Below are 24,175 nucleotides of genomic sequence, written 5' to 3' on the forward strand. Positions count from 1 at the left end.
CACGTCGGATAGCGCAGCGTGTACGTGAGCGTCGCGGAAGATCTCGAAAGCGGCGTTTCAAACCATCGTTAGCGGGCTAACTATGCCCAATGGGCGCGGTACGGAAAGAGCGCAATGGACGCGTTTCATCTCGCTCAACAAAAGACTATCGCGGCGCCTATTTTTCAGCGCCTTGCATACGCATGTATTGTCACTTCTCAGGCTCACTAGCTTACACCTGTACCGCCTTATCGGCAGACATTTCGGTAGTAAATCTTTTCTCGTATAGAGCTTACTCAGTAAACATGTAACCAACGGACTTTCGGATCACAGACAGCTTCGCCAAGCCGCAACTCCCGAGGTTTCAGAAGTGAAGGCGAACATGCGCCAGAGCACAGAGACGGCCGCGTTGCCTATACTGTGCGTCGCCGGAGTCGCAACATCGGAGTCGCAGCAGCTGCACGCATGCCGCGAAGACCGTGGGAGCACGGCGCGACGCTTCCGAGCGCATTTTGGCGCAATCACCGATGCGACCGGCGCTGACCTCGATTGGGAACCAAACGCGGCTACCAGCAGGTTAGTCCTCTCGGCAAAGTGGCCCCAGAATTGTGGAGTGCCCGAATTTTCCGCGCGCTCATGCGTGTGCCCCTGCGCGCAGGCGTCAACGGGAGAGTCCCGTCCTTAGTCCGCGGGTCTTGCATTCTTCCGTGCCTCTAATCCGGGCGCTGCCGCTTGCACGAGGAGCATTGGGGCGCGACGCTGCTAGTTCGATGACGAAGCGGCAATTTGGGCCGACCTGCAACAAGGTGCTGCCACGCTGTGTCACGCGCACCATGCGTGAGCTGTGCGGCCCTTCGGGTGCGGGATTTCGCCACGCCAGCGCGATGGTCGGGTCAGTCGACGCGGCGCGTTTGCTAAAAATGCTGCTGCGAGCGAGTTCACTTGAGAGAATCTGACCTTAGATGGGAGCCGGTGTCGTCGATTATATATATATATATATATATATATATATATATATATATATATATATATATATATATATATATATATTAGCTTTCCTAGGTAAAACTGCTACGCTGGGTCAAGCCGTTGGCATTGCGTACTAAGCTGGTTCAGTCAGCTAACGGACCTCGGTCGAAGTAAGTCGAGAGGGAAGTTATAAAGTATGCTGCGACTCCCCAGCACATGTGGCAGCCATGTTTCTGCCGCTTTGCTCGATGCATTTATATAGCAGGAAAGCCAGCAGAGAAAAGGTAGGGAGGTCAACAAGACAAGCGCTCGGTTTGGTGCACTGTACGCTGCGGGTGCTCGGTGCAAAGTATTTAGAATTTTATTGCGACAGCGTTCATATGGACACTCCAGGCGAATGGTCGCTGTAATTTTCGTCGTTGCCGTAATATTCCGTAAGTCCAAGTGCGATAAGCCTGCACCCCGTGCGGCGTATACTGTGGGCGCAAGGGAAAGCAAGCGAGTGTGAGCCGAGCAGGATGGTGGCTTGATGCACGCCGTATTCCTGCGTGCCCAATGTAGGAGGTCGCGTGATCAAGGACGCACTAGGTTTGGAGAGAGCACGTCTCCTTCTCTAGCACGGCTCCCATGGCTGTCGCGCGGGCTGAGCGCATACGCTTCCCGCGCGCCGTATGTTGGAGGCATTCTGCGGCGGGTGCAAAGTCTGCGGGCGAGCCGAGATGACTTCGTGCACGCTGTCTTCTCGCGCGCCTGTTGTTGGATGTTGAATAATGTCAAATTTCGGAGACACGGCGAAGCGAGAGGCAGCACGAAGCGATCGCTCGCCTTTGCCGGCGCTCTTTATCACGGCAGCGTTATGACATTCAAGTGGTATCCGATTGCTATTAACGCTTGGCATTTCGGACGAGACTACGATTTTCTTAAGGACACTGTATATTGACTCGCCTATGGTCATATGCATTCGTGGAAGCCGCTGACCGCATTATAGCTAACAGCCAACACAGAAATACAGTCGCCGCCACGCCTGCACCTCGTGTGCGCGCACGGAAGAGCTTGGTGTCTCCACCCCACAACAAGCCCGCTTTCTAGCCGAGCCCAGCAGTTCGGTCAAGCCGAGCCCCGGTCGGCGAAGAGGCCGCGGCGAGCAATGAGGGCAACGGCGCGCTACTGCTGCAGGTACCGACCGGCTGGCTTCAGGGCATCGCAGGCGGCCATTTCGTCCGCCATAATGACGGCCGCCAGTGCTGGGAGAGGAGGCAGCCGCGTCTCGCTTCCTTCCCCGCCGGCTAATTTCTCACGCGGTGCAGGGGACGAGCTCATCCTGTGTGTCCTTCTGCGCGTGACATGGTTCCCATGAGTGCTCCGCAGTGGTTTATCTTGCTTTTTTTTTTCCCCCATCTTATCGCCCGTGCTCCGCGACCACCGGTCGGCCGCCCCTTTGCGCAGTGGCTACAGCGCTTCATACGCCACGCCTGCTCATCGACGGATCATAGGGCTGCGAGAAATCGAGGAAAGTGAGGCTGCGAAACCTCCGGGGGCCAATACCCATGCATACCAAAGCGGTGGAGCGAAAGCCCCGTAAGTAGCGCTCGCAGCAGCCGAACGAACGTCGTCCGCCTTCCAGGTCGCAACGCGTTCCGTGACCCGCCAGCGACGAAACGGCCGCTTCGATGCGGCCCGTTGCGTTTTTTTTTTTCATTCGCCGCCTGCGCACAATCGAGCGAATTCGCTTCTCCCGTGCAAAGTGCAAATGTCAGGCGACTGCACATGCATACGGCACGCATAGTAAATACCGTGCATGCTTTCCACACATGCTTTGTGAAAAGCATGCACGGACCGTGTGAACGGATCTGTTTGCCTAGCTGTGTGACTGCTCCGCTCTGGAACTTAACAGCTGTCCCAACGTCTCGGAGTGGCCAACACAACAAAGCCTTACCGACTGCGCATGCGCGGTAATCGCCGCACACGGCACAATCCGAGGGCTTCGAAGCGGTAACGGTAAAGGAACTGTCAAACACAAGCCCATCCCCTACTTGGTAATCCGGACTGAGTGACCGACTGATATCTCCAGTGGACTTTATGTCTTCTTTTAATCTTTCCGTCCCCCTTTCCCTTTCCCCAGTGTAGGGTAGCCAACCGGGCTTAGTCTTGGTTAATCTCCCTACCTTTCATTTATCATTTTCTCTCTCTCTGTCTCTGTACTGCACACATTGCGAAAGAAGCTTGCGGACGGAATTTATTTACGCGGTTGGTCTCGGCCAAGATTTTTAACTCTCGGCTTTCCTCCCCTCCCTCTCTCTGTCTTATCTTTCTATTCCCTCTTTCCCGTCTCCCAGAGTAGGGTAGCGAACCAGGCGCATTTCTGGTTAACATCCCTGCCTTCTCTCTTTATTTCCGCCTTCTCCTCGACGTGCGCACGAAGCGCGTTGAGAGATGGCGCTTTTCACCCGTTGGTGTCGCCGTAATTAGTTTACAACCTGCTCTCAACAAACCCTTCTTCACTAAGCGGCTGCGTGCGACGTGGTGAAACAAATCGGGGCAGAAGTGAAAGGCTCCTTTTTTTTTACGAACACAAAGACGTATAGTGGTCAAACATCGGCAGTGAGTGCCGGTAGTACGTTCACTCAAAGCTCGCGTTAAGAGCGCCGCGAAAAAGAAAAGCAGAAAAGATAAAAAGGAGGCAGCGACTGAGCTGTGTGTAGTTTCCTCGCGAGTAAAAGGTGAAGAAGAAAAGCTCCGCGGCGCAAGAGCGGACGGTCAAAGCTTGCACGCGATCCACAAAGGAGGCGTGTTCGCAAAACCCGTTCTTCGGCCGAGCCCGCACGGCGGGCCTCAACTGGCGACCGCGGCGGCGTTAAATAACTGCGAGAAAGCTCGGCGCCCGGGCGCATGCAAATGGTTCCAGCATTGTGTTCCGGTGATATGACGTGCGGCGGCGACAGCGGACGAGTTGTACGCCCGGGGTCCTCTTCCCACCCTGTCGGCGCAGTGCGCGTCTTGGAGACAAAAGAGCGCCGCATCGACTACTGCTAAGACAAAGGAAGAGCGTTCTTCTGCAGAGGCGACGCGAAGCTGTTCCCACGCGACAAATGAGTGACCGAAACTGCGTTACTTGTTCGCCGCCGGCCTGCCTCCCACCCCGTTTAATTTTATTTTTAATGCTTCTTCTTCGCTGTCTTGGTTCGGTGCGTTTCGCGGAGGTTCGAATTCTACCAAGTCTATTTCTTCGAAGATTTAGCAAACAAAAAAAAAGAAGGAAAAAGAACGGCGGTTGCGGAAATTCGGTCGAATGCAAACACATCGGACATTCGACACGCAAGCATGCTCTGCTGTTTGTTTGTTACCGTAAACGGCAAACAACTAACAGAAACGAGAGACAAATTCAGCCGTGTACTTAGATTTAGGTGCACGTTAAAGAACCCCAGGTGGTCGAAATTTCCGGAGTCCTCCACTACGGCGTGCCTCATTATCAGAAAGTGGTTTTGGCACGTAAAACCCATAATAAAGAAAAAAAATTTCAGATATGTCGCGTACAAGTCAAAAGTCGGGTCGTGCAATGCGCTAAGGTTCTGATACGCATCGGTGGCCAGTTTAAAAGCACGGCGGTCAGACCTTTGTTTCGACGATTTTTGGGATGTTTTTTTATTCCATATTTCAGAAGAAACGGCGTAGTCGTCGTCAACCTTGACGGCTCTCCTCCGCTTCGCTTTCTTGTTTGTTTTTCTTCTCCTCGCGCATTATTTAACTATTGCAACTACTGTGCACCGAACACACCTGCGTAGATTCAGGCTTCTTGGTATAGTGTCCACTTATAAACGTGTCGCTATGTGGCCGAAACATTCCCATGAGGCGGATTTGCTGGCGTCGCGTTCTTCAAGAACGAAGCTTGCGCAACGGCCGCCCTTCTGGTTAACGAATCTTCCCACGCTAACCGAGCAACAGGTTTTCCTCCAGAACGTGCAGCCGCATCACAAACATTTCATCAGTTTGTCTCGCTGCTGAGAACGATGAGAATGCCCCCGGGCCATTAAATTTCTCTCCTGTTTCGCTACGAACAAAGATGAAGAAATAGTGTGCCAACCGGCTGGCGTGAGTGCGCGCAGTGTCGCTGGAAGCAAGAAGTGCCGCTGCCATGCGAGGAAGCGCGCGAGCGCTTCTAGTGATCAGACGCGCATGCCCAATCGAAGCCCCGTGGGAAGCGCGCGCGGGTTTTCTTGGCAGCGTGTTCGGCCTCCTCGATCGGGCGCTCTCCTCTCGTTCGAACGACGAAAACGTACTACGGAGACACTCCCCCTCCTTTCTTCTTTAATTTCCCAGGGTTGGATTTCAGCGTCCTTGGCATCTGCCAATGCGCGCGTACCAACACACGCACGCACTTAAAGTCGGCTGGCTGTACGCGGTCTGTGTATATAAATGTTTGCCACCGTGCGTCAACCGTTTCCTTCTCACGCCGCCAGCAGAGAAGCTGCTCCAGAGGCCCTAATTACTGCTTCTCAGGAGCGCACGCGCGTTTGGCTCCGGGACCGCGCTCCAAAGGGCTCGAAGAAAACGAAACCGAGCTCTTCCATGTCCCGTCGTTATTGAGCTGCTGTGACTAACGCCACTGCGACAGAAAAACAAAAACAATAAAAAGAATTTGCGGGTGCGGGGGGGGGGGGGCGTAGCTTGGAGGGGGAGTCTACACCGTGTGCGCTCTGCAGTAGCTCCTACAACGACTCTGCATTCTTGTTTTCGCCTGTGCCACTCCCGCGAGTTCTCTCTCGTCTAATGCCACTGCCACGGACGGTGGAGGCTAGGACCACTGGCAGCAGCGACGGGAGGGCCCGGAGAGGCGCGACGCAAGATGTTTCCGAGCGATGCGGTGTCATGTTTCAGGACTGCCGGCAGCCTCTGCTGCTGCCGAATGAGACGAGTGCGCGAGCTCTTATTCGTCGACTGGCGACCACATGTGCGCGCGTTCTGTGTCGCGCTTGGAACACCAGCCGCGGCTCGCCACCCGCCCGCAGCTCCCTCATCAACTGCTGGCATGGCCCCCCCCGGCCGGGCTTTTACTACTCTGCCTACTTCCTTCGACGGTGGAGACAAGAAAGTCAGGGGGGGGGGGGGGGGGGATCTGTCGGACTTGCGCTTCCGTATTCGCGGAGCGAGAAACCTGAATCACGACCGCGTAATTTAGTAAAGAAAAAAAAAAAGTATATACACAACACAGACGAACGCACGGACGTATGGTGTTTGCTGACGGTTTCTGGGCAGATGAAAACTTAAAAATACATAGAACAGGAGAGCAGAGCAACATCTTGGGGATGAGTGGAGTTTCGGGGGCAACAAAAAAAAAAATTGTAATGAACAAATGGGTCGAGAAGAGGGCAGGCGCACACGCGAGGTTCCCGCGCCAACCAAGAGCGCCTCGGAGGCTGCACGCGAAGACGCCACTGAGGGTAACGTGGGAAAATTGGCCCCCGAATGGCGCATCTGGCGACGACGGCCACGGAACGCAAGATGCGCGCCCGCCGACGGAACTGCGCGCGCGCGCGTCACGGCAGTGTCAGGGGAAATCCGGGCGCTCCACAGAGGCTTTTCGAGGCACTCCCGGTGGGCTTGGGAATCGACGACGACGAAGGCGCCTGTTCTGCTCGACGCCACTGCCGAACGGGGAAAAAAAAAGAACGTTGCGCTTTTCTCCGGTGATGCTCAACAGATGCTACCGTGCGGGGAAATTTCTAGCACGGGTCTGCGCACGCTGATTAGCTGGTGCGATGATCAACCGGCACACTAACTACCTATAACTCCAGGTGTGTCGAGCGTCATGTAAGGCTAACGGTTTGAAACGAACCAAATACTTTCGAACTTTTCTCAGCGCACACTGACAAAGGTTTTCGCAATATTCTGCTGAATGAAGTGGGAACCTTGCGGCGAGTATCACGTCATCACTGTAGTACCGAAAGTGCCCGCGAGTAAAAATATTCGCTATGTTTTATGTTCGATCTGGTAGTGAACTTGTTTATTACGAAGGTCGGCTACCACTTTAGCGAATCAATGACATTTACACCGGCTTGCTCCAGACCGCGATAAGGATGGCGCTAACTGCGACGTGATTAACAGTATAGGCGAACAAGGGAAAGTTGGAGTCAACATTTCAAAAAAATGGGCATCGTCGAAGCTGTTGCGAATGGCGTTTCAACGCCTGTGTGACCTCACGATCAGAGCCGCGTGCTCACATTTATTATTTTTACTCACAGTAATCACTGATTATTATGACGGTAATTATAAGAACGGACTAACCCACGAGCGGAAGTGAGCCTGTCGCTCACTTGGTGGGGGCTTGTGCAAGCTCGATGTGAAGGCAGAATGAATGCGGATATGCAGATCACATACTGCTGGCCACAAAGCCGCCTCGGCACGTGCTGCTCGCTCCACACGTGTCTAGAGAAACGATAATCTGGAAGAGGCCCGAGTAACGCTACTCGCGGGTGCATCAAAGCCTTTCTCTGCCGAGTGCAGCGCGCCTCGGCGTCCCTCACTTTTTCGCCAGCAACACACTCGGCAACCGCAGCCGTGTCGCGCTGAGCCAACTGAGCTGCGCGGTTTCAGTGGCGCAGCGATAACAGTCGCGCGCAACTGACATGGGACACCACGCTCTCTCGAATCGCTTGCACACTCTGCTCTCCAACTGACGTTGTGAATGGTAGTGCGAGTCCACGTCGCACTGCGTGAGGTCTGTCAAAGCTCACGTTGTTGTCAAGGCGGCCATCGGGCGCGCGAAGATTCCTGTGACGACGTACGATCTGTGTAGCGTGCTTCTTCCTCGTGTCGCTTGTATACCGAGGCTGATAACAGCTTAGAGACGATGCGAGGTTAGGACTAACCAAGTCACAGTTTTGTGTGACCCACATTTCGTCTGCTAGGAGAGCGTAAAGGCAGTTCAGATAGAGTATAATGCAAACCGACGCTCGAGGCCCGCATTACGTGCACCAGCCTTCACTGAACAGGTGTGTCTTCGCAGTGAGTTGAGTCCTCCAATTGTTACCGTCGTCAAATCTTCGTTGGAACAGAGTAATCTGGAGCTGGTGCAATGATTCAGGCACACGACCTTGCTTCTCGTAATCCCAGCCTTGTACCTATTGTACCACTATTGTACTGGCTTTGTGCCAGTACAATACTGGTTTGTACTGTCAACTTGTTCAAGTGCATGTCGTATACTGAAAAGGGGAAAAAAATCATCCACCCGACTGTAGCGCGAAGCTACAGAGGAAGTGTTTCAGAGAAAGCCGTTTCGATTTCCGTTGTAGCTTCGTGCTACAGTCGGGCGGAGGACTCTTCCCTTTCGTGAACCTTCCTCTACCTTGCGCTTCCACAGATCTGATTTGCCATGGTGTATACTAGCGTGAGACGATGCGCGCGGATTTTAGTTATCAAAACCATAGCTCAGTGCCTATTTGGGCCAGGTGGATTGACCTTCCATTCTGGCCAGACGTCAGAGTGGCCACCCACCCTAAGTACACCTTGTGCTCAGCTTAGTTTACATCAAGTCAACGTGAACGGGTCGAATCATAAGTCGCGCAGGCCGCATCCGACCCGTCCTCGTTTGCATGCATTTCGCAAGCGGGTTGAGGGAGTCGACCCACCCCCTCGGAATGGGTTTGACTCGGCCCGACCCGCTGTGTTTCTATGAAACCGACAACCGGATTTTGGTCCGACAAGCCGACTCGCCCAGACTTTGTCAAGTTTACGAAAACGTAACTCATCGAATGCGTTTCTGGCACCGAATAGAACGGCGAAACTAATCATCTACGCGGAAAAGCACACTCTCCCTAAACCCGAGAGCAGGGATGGGACGAAGGACGAACGAAAAAGCGATGATCGTCTCATTTCTTCGTCCTATCCCCGAGCTATTCCTCACGTTCCAATATGTACCAAACAGCCCAAATAAGCAGTTCTAAATCCACTGTACACTAACGATCTTATGTCAACTTTCGGTGCACTTCTTAAGCGCAGGCCAATTCAGTGGAAATTCGTAGGCGCTAAGGGCATGCAACTATAGGATCCAGAGGCGGGAGAACCTAATGCCTGTAAGAGACCCTCGCTCGCGCCGCATCCGATGTAACGGCAAGCCGTCAGAACACGCCGCCGTGGAGGTGTGATATGCGCCAATGACGACGGCGGTCGACAGGTGCGCGCAACAAGCGCTGTGGTGCGCCGCGCCGAAATTATCCGAAGCACGGCCGTGAAACAACGGAAGCGCGTGCGTAGACGGTGGGTGAGACGTGGAGCGTGGCTCCGGGACAGCCCGCTGAAAGCGAACGCCGAGCTCTGGCGGCACCGAGTTCGCTTTCATTCAAGAAAGCTGACGAGGGCGCTCCGCACGGCGCCCGTCGATGCGCGACCGCGATTCGGGCCGCACAGGTGTGTGCGGTGGGGGACACTGCACGCCTCGAAGGCTCGTCACTGTTGGCTGGACCGACGCAGTGCAGCGAAATTCGCAGTTCGCACACACTCGCCAAAATGCTTAGCTACGGGCTGCCTGCAGCAGGGCTAGGCAAGTGGCTTTCGAATTTTGCGGCGTCGCCTGCCGATCACCGTGCATTCCATCGGCAGGTTACGCGGCTGCGCTGCGAGAGCCTGGGCACCGTGGGTCCGGGCGATCGCGCGCCTTACCCAGTTTTCTTTCTCTGAACTGCATCTAACTTTTACTAAAAGCTGCCAACAACCCACTTGTGAGGTTTGTACGCAGCTTGTGAATCGAGGTTGACCTGTAACCAAGTCAACGTAAACTTGTAGAGGCTGGCATTTGGTCTCTCTAGGGCAATGCAGTCGAATGCCGATCTCGGGCACGAGCGCCACACGTGCAGCGTTCACGGGTCCCCTTATATTACACCGCCTGGAGCAACCGGCACGCTCTCGTGTATGAGTGTTCTCGGCAGCTTTTCGTAACTAGCTGTCCGCCTACCCGTGCGCAGACAAAGCAGCCAAACGCGGTTTCCGGGAAGCCGAACACAAGGGGGTGTGCGCGCCCCGGTTCCACGGGCCACGCGGACAGAGAAGGGGCTTCCTGTCCGGCACTGCTTTTTGACGAGGCCTCCCTCCTCAATCCGCTGTCGTGGATTCGCCTCCACGGGGCCGCGTTTAGCGTTTTCTTTTTTTCATCACACAACGCACTCAACTGCACGTGATATTTACTGAGAATGCTTAGTGGTTTTATCGCTCTCAAAACAGGCTTTTGAGCGGGCTCTTTAGGAACAATTCGGCGTGAGCGTATTTTAGTGCCCCAAACAGCTTTTAAAGCGACCGCAAGTAATATGTTCTTTTTGGGCGTTAGATACGCTACCACATGAATTCGCTACGTCCAGTACGTCGCCATAGTGCGCTCTCTGTAGGAGTCGCAGAATCTAGGCAAGACATCCACATGGTTATCCTCGATGCGGTCTTTGAGGCACCCTGTGCTGAACTCAATTGCAGCGACGGCCGTTATGAGGGATATTCCAGCGGCATTCGCGGCGTATGCCGTTGTAATATGCTGCTACTATTGTAACGGTCACCATCACGAACTAATTCCAGCGATAAAGTAAACAAAGAAAGAAACTTCGAGCGAAAGGAGGCAGCCAACTGCGCCACGAAGCAGTAGCTCTGGCGCGCGCTACGCAGCAGTAGGCGATACCAATTCAGAACCGAGGTGGAAGCGAAGCCGACAGAGAGAAGAAAATGCGAGAAAGTAAAAGACAAAAGCTGCGGCTCTTCAAAGCAGATTGCTGGCGCGACACTTCGCGCGTTATCTGCAACTGGTATACAGTAGATAATGCGCGGAACGGTACAAGCACCCCTGCGTTTACAATGCTCGTGACGTCATAGGTATTGAGAGCGCGGACATTTAATTGTTTGGCAAAAAAAAAATATGAGCCATTTACTTGCACACTGAAGGTATCAACGACATCCTCGAAAATTCCGCAACTATTTCTTCATAGAAATGGTCTGTAGTTTGTACCAGTCTGACCAGTCTGTATTCGTGACGTCATATTGACGTGCTGGCGCTGCGGTTGTGGCAAATTCAAATATAGGAAATGCTTACTACCGTTTTCTCAGATCATTCGCACCTTGTTATTGGCTAAAAAAAAAAAAAGACGCCCCCGCGCGAAATTAACCACTCTGGAAAGTAAATAACGGCGGCGTCATTACGGTGATCGAGCACTGCTCAGGCTTGATTTCACTATAAAAAATAAGTTTTACATTGAGACGAAAGTAAGGCGACGCAGGCGATTGGTCCAAACAAAAGGCCGTCGCCCTGGGCTTGGCCGTGTCCAGCGGCCAAGTGCCGGGTTGGCACGCACACATCGCGCTCAGCTCGCTCCCGGTTCCCTAGCATGTGTTTGCACCGCGGCGCTGAAACCCCAATTTCCCACAGTCACGCTCGCGAACCGTGCGGCCGTTTCCCACGGGCTGTCGCTGAACGACGGCGGCCGGGCCCCTAGTGACGTCACGAATTTAGACACGCGACTTTATTCCTAAGAAACACTGAGAATGCTTTTTTTTTTTTTATTGGCTTCTGGCAGCCGGCACCGTTTCGCGCGTCCGCAGTAAGGCGATTGCGCGACGTAAGAGAAAGGAAAACAAAAGTTGCTGTGATCATGCCTCCTGTCAGTCGAACTCCTGTATAAAAGAGGAACAGAGGTCCGAAAAGAGGCGAGGCGCACGGGATAAGACTGGCGCCGTTGACGACTCGATATCTAGCGGAACGCCTGGGCAGGAAAACATGCGATATGCCGTGCACCATACGGGCGTTTCTGCGGAAATGAGCGGAAGCAGGACCTGTGGTGAACCTGTGGTATCCGGTTCAGGCTGTTTTGCGCTCTCGGTGGACGCAAGAGCCAGCCAGAATGCTTAATATAGCAAGCTCGCTGGCACGTCGGTGTGTGACGCCAGAGAAGTGCCCTTATTTGGGAACCCAAGCGCCCTAATAGCCCCATCGCTTTGCACAGGCGAGCCCAAATAATTTCTACTGTACTGCCCTGAACACACCGTTCCCCCTCACCCTGTTCTGGTTGCCCTGCATTAACATGGCTATATTTGACACTGCCATTAAAGAAAACAAAAACCATTGCCACGATAGCATGACTTAAGCGTCACGCACATTAGCTGATCGTAACACACTGTACCTCAGCTAGGAGAGGCTAATGCAGTTGTTCGATAATGCTTACGCGACTGCATACATAAGTTTGTCGCAAACCTACACATACTTTGTAGTTACGAGAATTGAGACAGATTTAATTAGCGTTGAAATACGTGGGACGAGAAGCTTACAGGACATCGGGACGCAATACATCCTAGTCCCACGTCTCTTTAAGGCTACGGATATTTTTCACGTGACGTCACCAAAGCACTTCTCGCCGTGCTAATAGCCGGACATGTTGGCCCCGATGACGTCAGTGCAACATATTATTACGCGTACGTTGCTTTGCTTTTTCGACGGTGACCGTTTTCTCACCGGATCGATTTGTCGCTCGGCGCAAGAGGCGCGCTGACACGTTTCATGCTTAACGCAGCTTCTCTACGTGTTAGTACCCAAATTTCGCGGCCACGATGACGTCACTGCAAGTTACGTTTTGTGTGCACGAGAAAACCCGTGTAATCAGGCGAAAAACGGTCGGTCTGCACACAATAGGAGACCCGAACGTATCGATATGTGTCGGGGGAGAAAAGCGCATCTGCCGAGGGCCGAGAGAGTGCACGGATGAGCTCGCGCACCTGCAGCTTTGTAGCTGCCACCAACGTCGATCGTGCGTCTAGAGGCGCGTGCTAGTCGCGGCTCGGATAGCACGTCCGTATAGGCGCTCCGAGCTGCACCGCGGGCGCCTCCAAGCGCCGACGATGCTCGCATAGAACAAAGCCCGCGTCGGGACGAGAGTCGCGGCAGAAAAAGCGCGCGCTCGGAGAAAGCCGGCAGCTTGTGCCGAGAAGCGCATTAGCGGGACTCTCGCGAGGCGTGCGCGTCTAATGAGAGCGCCGGCGCCGAGACAAAAGGAGAATCCGCGCGCGGCTTTGTGGCCGCCGCTTGTGTGCTCTGGCCGCGCTCCGCTGCGCCACTGTGCCAGCCACCACCACTCCGCGCGTCGCCGAGCGCGTGTCGGCGCCTCTGCGTGCGATGATGCCCGGTTTGGGAGACGCTATACTTGGACGCCGCCTACGGTTGGCGCATATCTTGAACGTAACTCCCAGGACGGGATCAATACGAGCCTGGGTGTGAATGACCAGGAGAAGGGGGGGGGGGGAGCGATCGAAAAGCCGGGCGTGCGGCGACGGCCGACTCTCACTGGCTTACACCGTGACATAATGCAGCTTCACTGGCGACACTTCCCGGGCATGCACACGCAGCGTATGCATAGTGCAAACAGCGTGCTGGCGGTCTTTTGATGGCGGAAATAGGCGCTGTGCTGTTTTAACAGCGGTGTATTCCGCGTGCAGTGTGTGGCTGTTGCTTTGAATTGGCAGGCTTGACTGCCTTTAGCCCCTGCAGTGAGCTTTGTATATTGCTTACTGTAAATAAAATACTTACTAAAAAAATTAAGGTTTGTGCTCTTTTTTTTTCACGACTCATTCTTCCTCCTCTTTGAACCCAGTGTTTTTCCTTTTTTTAATAATACCTGTTTTCTTTACACTCCATCATATGTCAGTGTCTGGCTTCTTGCGTTGGGAAGAGAGAGAGAAAACATCTATTTTCGAACGGCTTCTTGTTTTCCGTTGTTGCATGTTGCTCTCTCGCTGCACGTTCGAAAAATCAGTCTACACAGTGCCCGCTGCTTCGTGTTTAGGTCAGAATGAACACGAGCCAGCGATACGCCAACAATCAGTTTTAGTGTTGGGGCGTAAGTTTTAAAAACATGCTTTTGTGAAGCAGCTGAATACGAAACGCCACAGTGACAGCTATGCTCACAAGCCGGGACAACAAGGGAACGAAGTTTTGGAAATAGCAAACACAGGCGACTAGCGCACGCTAAATGGATCTTAGCGCACCCAAAAAGCAGCGGTGCCAGTACTGCGCATGCGCTTAATGACTTCGGGCACTTTAGCACGCATGGCCGATGACGTTGTCGCAAGTTTTGACCCGCCATTTCTAAAGTTCCCTAACAATACAGCCTCGCGCCATATTTTGTAACGATTCGTTTCATTTTCCATTAACCTTTTTTTCTTATCCGTAGCGACGAGTGGCCAACCCAGACGACAACGTCGGCTTGCGAGCCCAATATAAGGGACAAATGAAATGCACTGTTAGGATGTACGGTCCCAAATTTTTTCTCCACCTATGAGTGACAACAAAGAAGAAGAAAGAGATGTGAAACAAGGAACAGGGCTATTGGCATGAGCGCACAATGAAGAAACACAAGAAAACAAAAATAACACAGGAGGGCGTAACGTAGGCGCGCGTGACATGCGTCTCTTCCTGCCGTTTTGGCGCAACCATTGTCGGAAAAAGAAAATGATAAACTGACGTCGTTATTTTATTTCGACCCAGGCGGCCGCAAAGATAACCGTTACTACAAGACCAAGAAAAAAAAATGGGTGGGGATCGGAGTCGCTCGACTGAGCAGCCACATACGCGGCTAGGGGAAAAAATAAGCCTTTTCACATTACGTCAGGCCCTCGAAGAGCCTGTGACGTCAGGTTTTGTCTTGAGGTAGCATGCGAGGGCCCAGGCGACTCCGCCTTGGTCGCGAGCCTCGCGATGTCGGCGAGACAGGGTGTGGTGCAAGGAGGAGCCGAGCAAGGTGAGGGGGGGGGGGGGCAACTCGGGCCGGCTCGCGCATAGTTCACACGGTCTCGGCCATCTGCCGCGCGCGGGCCCCCCGTCCTCCTCCCCGGCCGGAGCAGCTGCTCGGGGGGTGAACCCCCCTCGCCCTTCCGCCGCTCATGCGTTTGTGCGGGAAGTGGCGGAGCGCACCTGCGCGCCATCTCGGCCAGCCTGGTCCCGAGGCCCGAACCCGGCAACTTCCTCCTCCGGGACGGGGAGCCGTCGTCCCTCTCTCGACACCAGTCGCACCCTCCTCCCCTTTTGCCCGCATAACTGGGACAAATTTAGGGATCTGGTCGCTGACGTACAATGCAGTCGACTTTTGAAAGAAACGCCTCAGAAACATTCAAATCAACGTAACCTGAACGTATCACATTTAGCGCGAGAGAAGCGTGCCTACTGTGAGGCGCGTCGGGTAGATCCCATATCGGCTTAAAAAATTATTACCGAGTCCTTCCGAGTCGAAACTGAGCCGTAGACACTCCCAAACCGTGTCAACAGTTTGAACACTCGAAGCAGGAGATATGCTAAGACAAAACTAAGCAACTCAGAGGTAACGCTAGGTGCCCGAGCGATGACAATCGACGCTTAGCGATGAACGAAAGCGAATTTTAAGCAAGAGTCGGCGCAACGCGCCGTGATAGGCAGCGGGTTGCGAGAGGGCTTCTAAATATTGCGAGACCTGCATAAATGTTCGTCCGTAGTGGTCAGTCTCAGAGAAAAACATGCGCCAGGAGTTTTCGCATGCATGCTGCTGGCGCTGAGGGCACGACCGGTTCTGAGCGGCAAGCAGCGAATAAGGACTGAATCAACTAAATGGCGCTCGGCTGACAGATGTTTCTCAGCGCAATTGGCAGAAAGCCGATGATGGTCTTCAATCTAGAGGAAGTTGGCGACACTCCCTGGCTTAACTCATTGCGCAGAAAGAAAAACAATTACCTTTCTCTTCAAAAGTACGAAGTTCTAAAACTTTACAAGTCAGAGAACCAGCCCAAGTGAGGTGTTTATTGGCTTAACGGGCGCAGTTTGCCACGACTTGTCGCCCTCTGCCATTTCAAGGCAGTGTGAGACTTTGTTACCAAATGCACATTGTCGCTTGAACGTTCGAAGAACGACCACGTTCATGCAACGTCGGCACATGCGCCAGCCATTGAACGCGCGACAGCTAGGAATGCGTAGGGCCTGAAACAATGCAATTAATATTTTTGTTTCTTCAGTTTGTCGTGCAGCATGGGAGAGAAAGGAGGAGTTGCACGGCTTCTGAATGCACCGAATTAGGAACCATTTAGGTATACAGTTGACAACGGAGAAAGCACACTTTTTGGTCAGTCCTCAACCCGAACAGTTAATGGCATTTCGAGCGACTGAGGGTGCAAACAACATGACTTAGATGGGCCGTTAACAGTTACTTTATCCAACGCGGAAGACTTCGTGAACGCGGCCGCGTTATCTACAGAACTGTGCAATAAACAAACCTCTTCTGTCATACACGCGCCCTTTCCTTCTTTATCCGAGCGCTTGTTTATTTCGGTAAGTGTCGAAAATTATCAATCCCATTCAGCAGTGCAAAATACCTGAATGCAATCGACTTCACGAAATGATTCATAAATGAACGAAATGCTCCGAAATTTTGAGTACTAAAGTAAGCAATAAACGAACGCACCTCGTCGACCACTGCACTTACCCTCTTCATTGTATGAAACATAAATTACTTAGTTGCTTCTAAACAAGGAGCAATGTAAACAGAGAAAATTAATGCCGACTACAGAAGCGACAGCTCACACGCGCTGCGACAGTTTTCGACCGCGAAACGCCCGTCTTCTGTCAGCGAACGACTGGCTTCTCAGCGGAGTTAGGCTTAGCCATCGCGGGGAAGCCTCCCTGCATGAGCGTCTCGGCGAGAGCGCAACGCCAGCCAGGTAAACAGTTTCCTCCGCAGAGCAATGATACGCCATCAAGCCCATCACCCATTTTGCAGAGGCAGTTAGCCTGTAGCGAAGCAACTCTGAGGGCTCATTTGCAGCGCGCGCCCGAACAATGCCCCCCTGCTCAGCTCGCTGCAGCCAGCGGAGCAGACGACGACTAGGCCTAATCACACCAGTGGCGACCCTCGTGGGTCGCCACTGGCGATTCGGAAAGCGCGGACAAAAATAAACACGCGTCCAAGAGGAAGGGGCAGAGAGCGACGTCGGCAGCAGTTAGCGCTGCGGGACCACTTTGTTCCTTTTCCCTTTCGATGAACTCGCTCGTAAACGCGGGCGCGGAACGGCACGAGCTCCACCGCAAGGTTCGCCAGATGGTGGAGCACACTTGTAGGAATACAGAGCCCGCCGGAGAGCTGCGCGCTCTTGTCAAAATGCTCGCATGTTGCGCGTACTCTTGACGATAGGCGCAATCTTTCAAGTAGTGAGCCTTATCTAGAGGTTTAAGAAGGGGGGAGCGCCGTGAGGTAGAAGCAGGAACAAGAAAGCTGCGCCAGTCTTTAGCAATGCCGCGCGTAGCCCACGGAATATAATCGCTCCTTTATCCTTCGCCTCTCGAAAACCGTAGCTGTTTCGCCGGCGCGCTGAACCTGACCTTTTTCTTGTGGTGGTATTATTTATTGGCAACTACTCGATAACGTAGGTGGTTGGAAGCGAGGCAGTCGACATCGAAGATTGGTGAAGACCATGCGCTCAACAGGCCTTGGAAATCTTATGCGACTGATCGCAAGAACCATGGCATGCCAAGCAAGTGTGGGGAGAGGCCCCCAACACGGCAGAGTGACTCGTAAAATTTTTAGGAGTATAGCAACACTTCTCGCGTGCACATAGGCAGCAGTTGCGGCCATTTCCCACTGACAGGTAGTGAGAAATGACCACAATACTGCCAGAAAATATAAAGCATGGGTCAAAGCTGGAAATATCGGGTTTTCCAACTGAGTGACCATTATAGATGAGATCCACTCAGTGCCTTCCGCAAAACCAGCGTCAGTTACGGGCTGAGTGAGTCTCGGAAAAGCTAAGCAACACCGTCGTGATACTGCTGCACATACATTTAGGTGAACACCATCACAACAGACTGCCAAAAACCAAACAGTTGCTCACCTTGCACTGCGGCTGGTATCGTAGCTGCAACCAGTGCGAGCCACAGGCCAAGGGCCACCCCGGTTTTCCGAGGCTTCATGGTCGGTACCGTCCGCCAGTTAATCCGATCGCAAGGTTCTCTCTGCTGCGCTGTTCGCTGTCACCGCCAGCGGTCTGTCATTGTCTGCCGAGTGTTCGCTGCCACAGTAATCCAGCAGCACGTAATCCAGAGCGCGCCGGCACGCATCAACGCGATACTCTTCTCCTCACACACGCACAGTCTCAGCGGTCCACTGGCTGACACCTTCCGTTCACTCAAACCAACATCGTCCGCGAGCACTCGGATGCGAACACTTTCATGCCGCTCCGCAGCACCATCGACACAGCACTGAGAGGGGATGCGGACTGCAGACCTGTTCGAAGAAGACCCCCTCGACAGCAGAGCCTTCCCCCTCTCCTACCTCTCTAATCCGCGCCCCGTCCGCGCCCGAGCAAACGTCCCATGCTGGGAACCACCTCCGCAAGAAGGTTTTTGAACTCCTCCCTTTGTCTCTAAAACATTACCCGCTGGATTACATTTACCACAACGCACACAAAATGTAAGTAACTTTGGTTTTGGAAAACTCATTCGTTCGTTCAGCTCGTTTCTCGCTCGAAAAACAACTTTTGAAAGTGCGAATCGCGCGCACTACTTCCTCGCGCGCACACTGCGCCTGGGCGTCGAGTGGTCGTCACGTGACTTCGCGGAGGAATGTTGTCCGCCAGGTGGTTCCCTTTGCCTCTGTTCTCCTCTCCACCGTCCCGCGTCCGGCTCGGCGCTGCTGCTTGCTGCTGTGACAGGGAGAGCGACTCCACCACTTCTTCCCACTGTGGGCGCTTTTGCTTCTTGCCTTCGGGGCTTTGCTTTTAGTCGCTCCCCCCTCCCGCTCGACCTCCGCGGAGTCTCCTCCGGCTCTCTGATTATGCTTTTGACGCGCTTGTCCAGTGTGGGATTGACTTTCTATGCATGTGTGTGTCTTGTTTTCAAAGCCCGTGACGAGGCGAACGACTCGCGTCTCCTCGTTGTCATTAGCGCGAGCAGTCTTTGTATAATCGACGGAGCGTCTCAAAGCCGTCCTTCCCTAGGGGCCTCGGAAAGCGTGGGTTGTGGTACAGTGCGCGCACCGTGAAAGTTATCTGTCCGATGAACGATTGCGTGCCAGCAGTCTGTGCGCCCGCTCGCAGAGGCTTGCAGAGTCTGTCTTGGCAGTGGTCGGTTCATCGTGTTTGCTTTTTCTTCGACTCGATCGACGAATGTGATGAGGGGAAACTTCGATTGTTCTCTTTCTTCGTGTTCCGGACAATCCCCTGAAGATGAAGCAGAAAATAAACTTTATTAAAAATGAGTGGTCCAGCTGAGTTGGTTGTTGTGGCCTCCATTCTCCCCTGAAGAAAAATAAAACGCTTCCTCTGCCATACTTCTCATGGTATGTTGCGAAAAAAGAAAAACAAAGAAAGGACTCATTTTCTTTTTGTCTGGTTCTAGCGTTAATTTTCTCTGACTATTTGTTCGAGGCAATTACAATGCATATGAAACTGTTTGAGTTATCATTATTGTTGTTGTTGTTGTTGGGGGATATATAGTTACATCGCTCCTACGCGTTGATTTTTTAGACAAAGTGACCTTTTACTGGGGCATCGTGCTGCGTACATTCAAGTTCAAAAAGAGGGGAAAGAGAGCAGCTCAACACATGTTCGCACCAATGCCGAACAATAGGGAAATACCAGTTGATTTTGAATGCTTTGGCAACAAAAGATAACTTTTTCATTGATATTGCTTGCTTTTAAGCCCGGCAAGGTTCACTGCACGGTACCTATGCAATCGTTTACTAGTCAATCATTACTGCGAGAAGTTAGCTCGAAGTACTTCATATCAGTTATTGGTTGAACAATACCTGTACTAAACCTTTCAGTCTTTCAGGAGTTGCAAGTACATGCTAATTTCGTGAGATCTTTTTTTCCCTCGCTGATTTGAGTGAGAGAAAGGCGCGTTACGTTATGACACTAATGAAATGCCAGTACGCGACTGTTTGACCCACGTTTTCATTGGTAGAATTAATCGGGATCGAGTTGAGAAATATAGCCATCTATGTGTATACACACAGTAGCTGATAAGTGTTAATAAAGACTAAAAATATTATTAAAGAAATGAAAATAAGGGCGGAGGGGATTGACGAAGTAGTTCCTTCGCAAGCACATGCGGGTGCAATCCAGTCGTGATATTCGCAAAATATTTATGATATATATACAAGGGGTGGGCTAACGAAGAGGAGATATTAAGAACGAAAAGCTTTGTGAAGGTTATCTCGTTATCTAAACTGCGCGCTCATACGCTGCAAGATACGTAGCTGCAAGCAGAATGCAATTATCAGTGAAGCCCTTAGATACTGACGACGACTCTATGTGCGTATTATAGGGTAGCAAGCCGACGTCGTTTGCTTTTCTCATGACTTAATTTCTTTTTAATGTTTTCTTTTTCGACTGTACACACTTACGTAACACTTCGCTAGTGAGAACACCCAGAAATATTAGTAAATCACGCAGAAAGATTAGTAAATTTTCTTATCAGTAGTTCCGACGTGCCGCGAATTATGGCAGACGTGAATGTCGAGTAAATTCTATTGTTACGACTTTTTTCCCCCACTATATACTGAATAGTAGAACACCAGAAGGTTGAGCTAGTTGGCAGGCAATCAGGCTAGAAACGATTAGGCGTGCAGACACGCTCACGAGGTGAGCCAGCGGCGTTTGTCTTGTCCGCTTCCCTCGTTGCGACCTTGTGCACACACCTAACATCTTCCAACGCGTTTATGGGACATTTACTTACACGAGAAATCGATATGCGTAAGCGAATAATTACCTGCTTGTCTGTTAAACTAATCACTTTGTAGTGTTAGGAATGGCCGTACGGGGTGACAGCTATTTCAGCCCGCTGCACGTGTTCCAATCCAACCGGACGGGGCGCACTTCAGAGAACTGCGAATAACCGGCAGCCACGTGGCGCGGAGTCAGCTCAGGAATGTGCTACCCGGCGTGCCAACCTGGACGGAGCAGAGTTCTACGAAGCCCCTCTGACGTCGGTTCCGGACCTTTACACGTGTGTGTGTGCGCGGCACTGAAACCTGTGCAACACGTGTATGTGAGCCCTCCTCCTCCTCCAGAAGGGCGGGTCATCTACGGTGTCGTCGAACGGTGACGTCGAACGATGGCTGGACGAACGTTTCCGTCCGCTTGGAATCAAGGGGGGACCAAGTGCTTATAAGCAGCGGTTGCCGGCTGCTAGAGGGTGCTCGTCGTCGGGAGCTGAGTGTTCGTTGTCATGCTAGAAATGTACTCGTGAGCTGTGTGCTCGTAAGCTGTTTGCTGTATGTTAGTCTTGCGGGCTCTATATGGGAGTCACCCTAGACTGTCGATGTATGTCTTGTCTAAGATGTAAATAATGTAAATAAATCCTGTTCACCGAGTTCCTCTCTACGACCTTCAATTCCTTCAAATGGTGGCAGCGGCGAGGTCGTCCGACGACTCCTACATCTGGTTGACAGCGCTAGGATCGTCCGACGAATCTAATAATAGGGCAAACACATATTGCCATTCACGACTTTGCAGAATGCTTGTATAGCGCCTGGTGCTTCGTACGTATACAGTCGGTAGCAAATACGTAGGGGACAAAGGATTTGAAAGAGGAAAAAAAAAAAACCCCTGCGAATCCCTGCAAAGTCTGGGCTATATAGCCTAGGATTCAAAGTTTCAAATAGTAGTAGTTATTGTGGCCGACTCCATTAAACAAAGAAAGTAATAAAGATGTGGATATATTCCTTCTCGACGACAGACTGCAAGTTCTTTCTCGATTGGCGAGATCCTGCCGTTTTTCGCGCTAATTGCAGCGCGAGCTCTGACCAGAGCTTGCGGAAAACTTTGTATGAGTCGTCGTCGCGTGCGATCTGCAAACAAGTGCGTGCGATTATGCAGATCGTACACGAAACGCTTATCATGCACGGAAAGAAAGGAAGCTAGCGTCCGCACAAACTGGCCAAGATGCATCGCAAGAACGAAGAGGAGGATCCCGAGGCCATGACCCCGGAGCATTCTCTCTTTCTGTTTATTTTTTGTTCATATTTGTTTTTCCTTTCCCTCTCGTGACGATTCTGGTGATTTCGCAAATAAAGATCAGTTGAAGTCAGCGCCTGTGTTGTGTTCTTCCTTCAGTCCTTGTCTTTTTCGCTGTGCACACATGTCGATATTGAATCACCAACTCGCCCAAGCTTCCACCTTACCCTCTCGTGTGTATGATTTGTTCTATTTCTATCTGGCCTTTATCTTCGACAAGGAGTGTCTCACCCCCTAAAGCTGATCCAGTTTCTATAGGTCTTGCATCTATATGTTATACCCCGCATGAGGCCGCATTCTGAGATCGCACACACACACGCACATACGCGCGCGCGCGTGCGCGTGTGAGCGCAGCATGTTTAAAGAAGCAATTCGTGGCAGGGGCAACGCTTCCCCAGACGCATGCCGTATGCTACTTTTTTGTGCGTGTGCTCAGGGACGAATTCCCTGTAATGTAGCTCGGCAGGAGTGAAGTAGAAGACAGGAGGCATTCAACAACTTCAGTGAACTCTACTTACAGGCGAACTATTCGAATTGAATTCTGGCGTTTCACGCGCCAGAACCACGGTTTGATTATGAGGCATGCCGGGGGTCTCCGCGTTAATTTTTACGATCAGAAAATCTTTAACGTGCGCCCAAAGCACGGGACCACGGACGTTATTGCATTTCGCCCCCATCGAAATGCGGCCGCCGCGGCCGAGATTTGATCCCTCGACCTCGTGCTTAGCAGCGCAACACCATAGCCTCTACAGCGGGTACCAACTATTTGCATGCACTGCGCAAACTTTAGCAGCTCCTCAATGTTCTACACCTTGACGAGAGTGAGAGCCCAGGACGCTACTAGTCACACGTAGCCCGGAACCTCACAGTTCTACGACTACGTGGAAAGAATAATTACTCGCGGTATCTGTTAATGTTTTGTCATATAACTCGTTGTTTTCTTCTATTATAAATTATGGTGCTCTTGGTATGACGCACATCTAGGATGGACAATATTAAGTAGGTATTGTTACCACAAAAGCAAATTTATTCGTTTAGTCTGCAAAGTGCCTTGTGTGTATCACACAGCCGAATTATTCGAGTAATTACATTACTCGCGGTATCTGTTAATGTTTTGTATAACTCGTTGTTTTCTTCTATTATAAATTATGGTGCTCTTGTATGACGGACAACTACGAAGGACAATATTAAGTAGGTATTGTTATCACAAAAGCGAATTTATTCGATTAGTCTGCAATGTGCCTTGTGTGTATCACACAGCCGAATTATTCGAGCAATTACTCATGGAGTATCGTTATTAATTCAGGCTTTGTCGCTGCTGTAAATTGTTCTTAAAGAGACAGAAAGCGAATTTGAAAACTTTGTCAATCGTATAAGAAATACAATCGCATAAGACCACTCTTTCGCATAAACTGTGGAAAACAAATGATTGAATTTCGTCTGTCTTCGTTGCTAAAGGATTTGAATCAAAACAACATGATCGGCTTGGAAATCATATTACTGCAAGAAATGTGTGACATGCTCTTGTGACAAAATTTTTTTTTCGTGTTTCGTAGAGCCATGATATCATAATTTTAAAGTGAAGCTTTCTTTGCCTCTTCCTTGGACTTTCCCACTGCTGCCTGTGCTGCTGCTGTAGCTGTCTGGCAGAGCGCGTCAAGAGGTGTTTCAGAGCTTGGGCATACATGCAAGAGCGCGGAAGTGAGAAAAGGCGACATGAGAAACTTGTTTGGAACTTTGCACCGCGTCGAATGTGCGCAATGCGCTCTGGAGCTCCCTGGGTATCGCCACAGTAGCCTCTTGACAGCTGTAATTATCCCTGGCCCCCCTGCATTGCAGAAACTGCAGCCGCTTGCGTTTCTACTAACGCGCAAGTCCAGAGGAAAGCTAGAAAAAATGGTATACAATAGACAGAGTACAAGGGGGTGGGGGGTATAGGGGATAAGGTGACGGGAGGACATGACAGCGGTTGCGGGCAAACAGGATAAACTTAAGTTCAAGGTACGGTACGGTGCGTCTCGGCTATTTCTAAAAAATAAACACCATAAAATTTGTCAAGCGGACAACTTATCCAGGGTGGGCAGAAGCACAGCCGAATTAAAGCGCACCGTAGGGTCTAGGCGACACTACGGAAGCGGTCACACGTCAAATCAACACTTCTGTGCGCGCCGCCGTAGCTTTGCGGCTATGGCATTGCTCGAGGTCGCGGGTTTGATGCCGACCACGACAGCCGCATTTC

The 24,175-nt window shown here is 51.8% G+C and overlaps 1 protein-coding gene across 2 annotated transcripts in view; it reads right to left on the reverse strand.

Annotated features, from left to right (window-relative positions):
* N (neurogenic locus Notch protein) overlaps positions 1-18,516 on the reverse strand; it is an 81,336-nt gene extending 62,820 nt beyond the window's left edge. Inside the window, exon 1 of one of the 2 annotated variants that reach the window (XM_075688268.1) lies at positions 17,812-18,516. In XM_075688268.1, coding sequence (XP_075544383.1) covers positions 17,812-17,890 — 79 coding nt within the window. In that variant the 5' untranslated portion in view covers positions 17,891-18,516. The remainder of the gene's footprint in view (positions 1-17,811) is intronic. The other variant, XM_075688271.1, reaches the window with a different exon arrangement.
* Positions 18,517-24,175: the final 5,659 nt, after the last annotated feature.

Source organism: Dermacentor variabilis, chromosome 1 (assembly GCF_050947875.1).
Source record: "Dermacentor variabilis isolate Ectoservices chromosome 1, ASM5094787v1, whole genome shotgun sequence".
Classification (NCBI taxonomy): Eukaryota; Metazoa; Arthropoda; class Arachnida; order Ixodida; family Ixodidae; genus Dermacentor; species Dermacentor variabilis.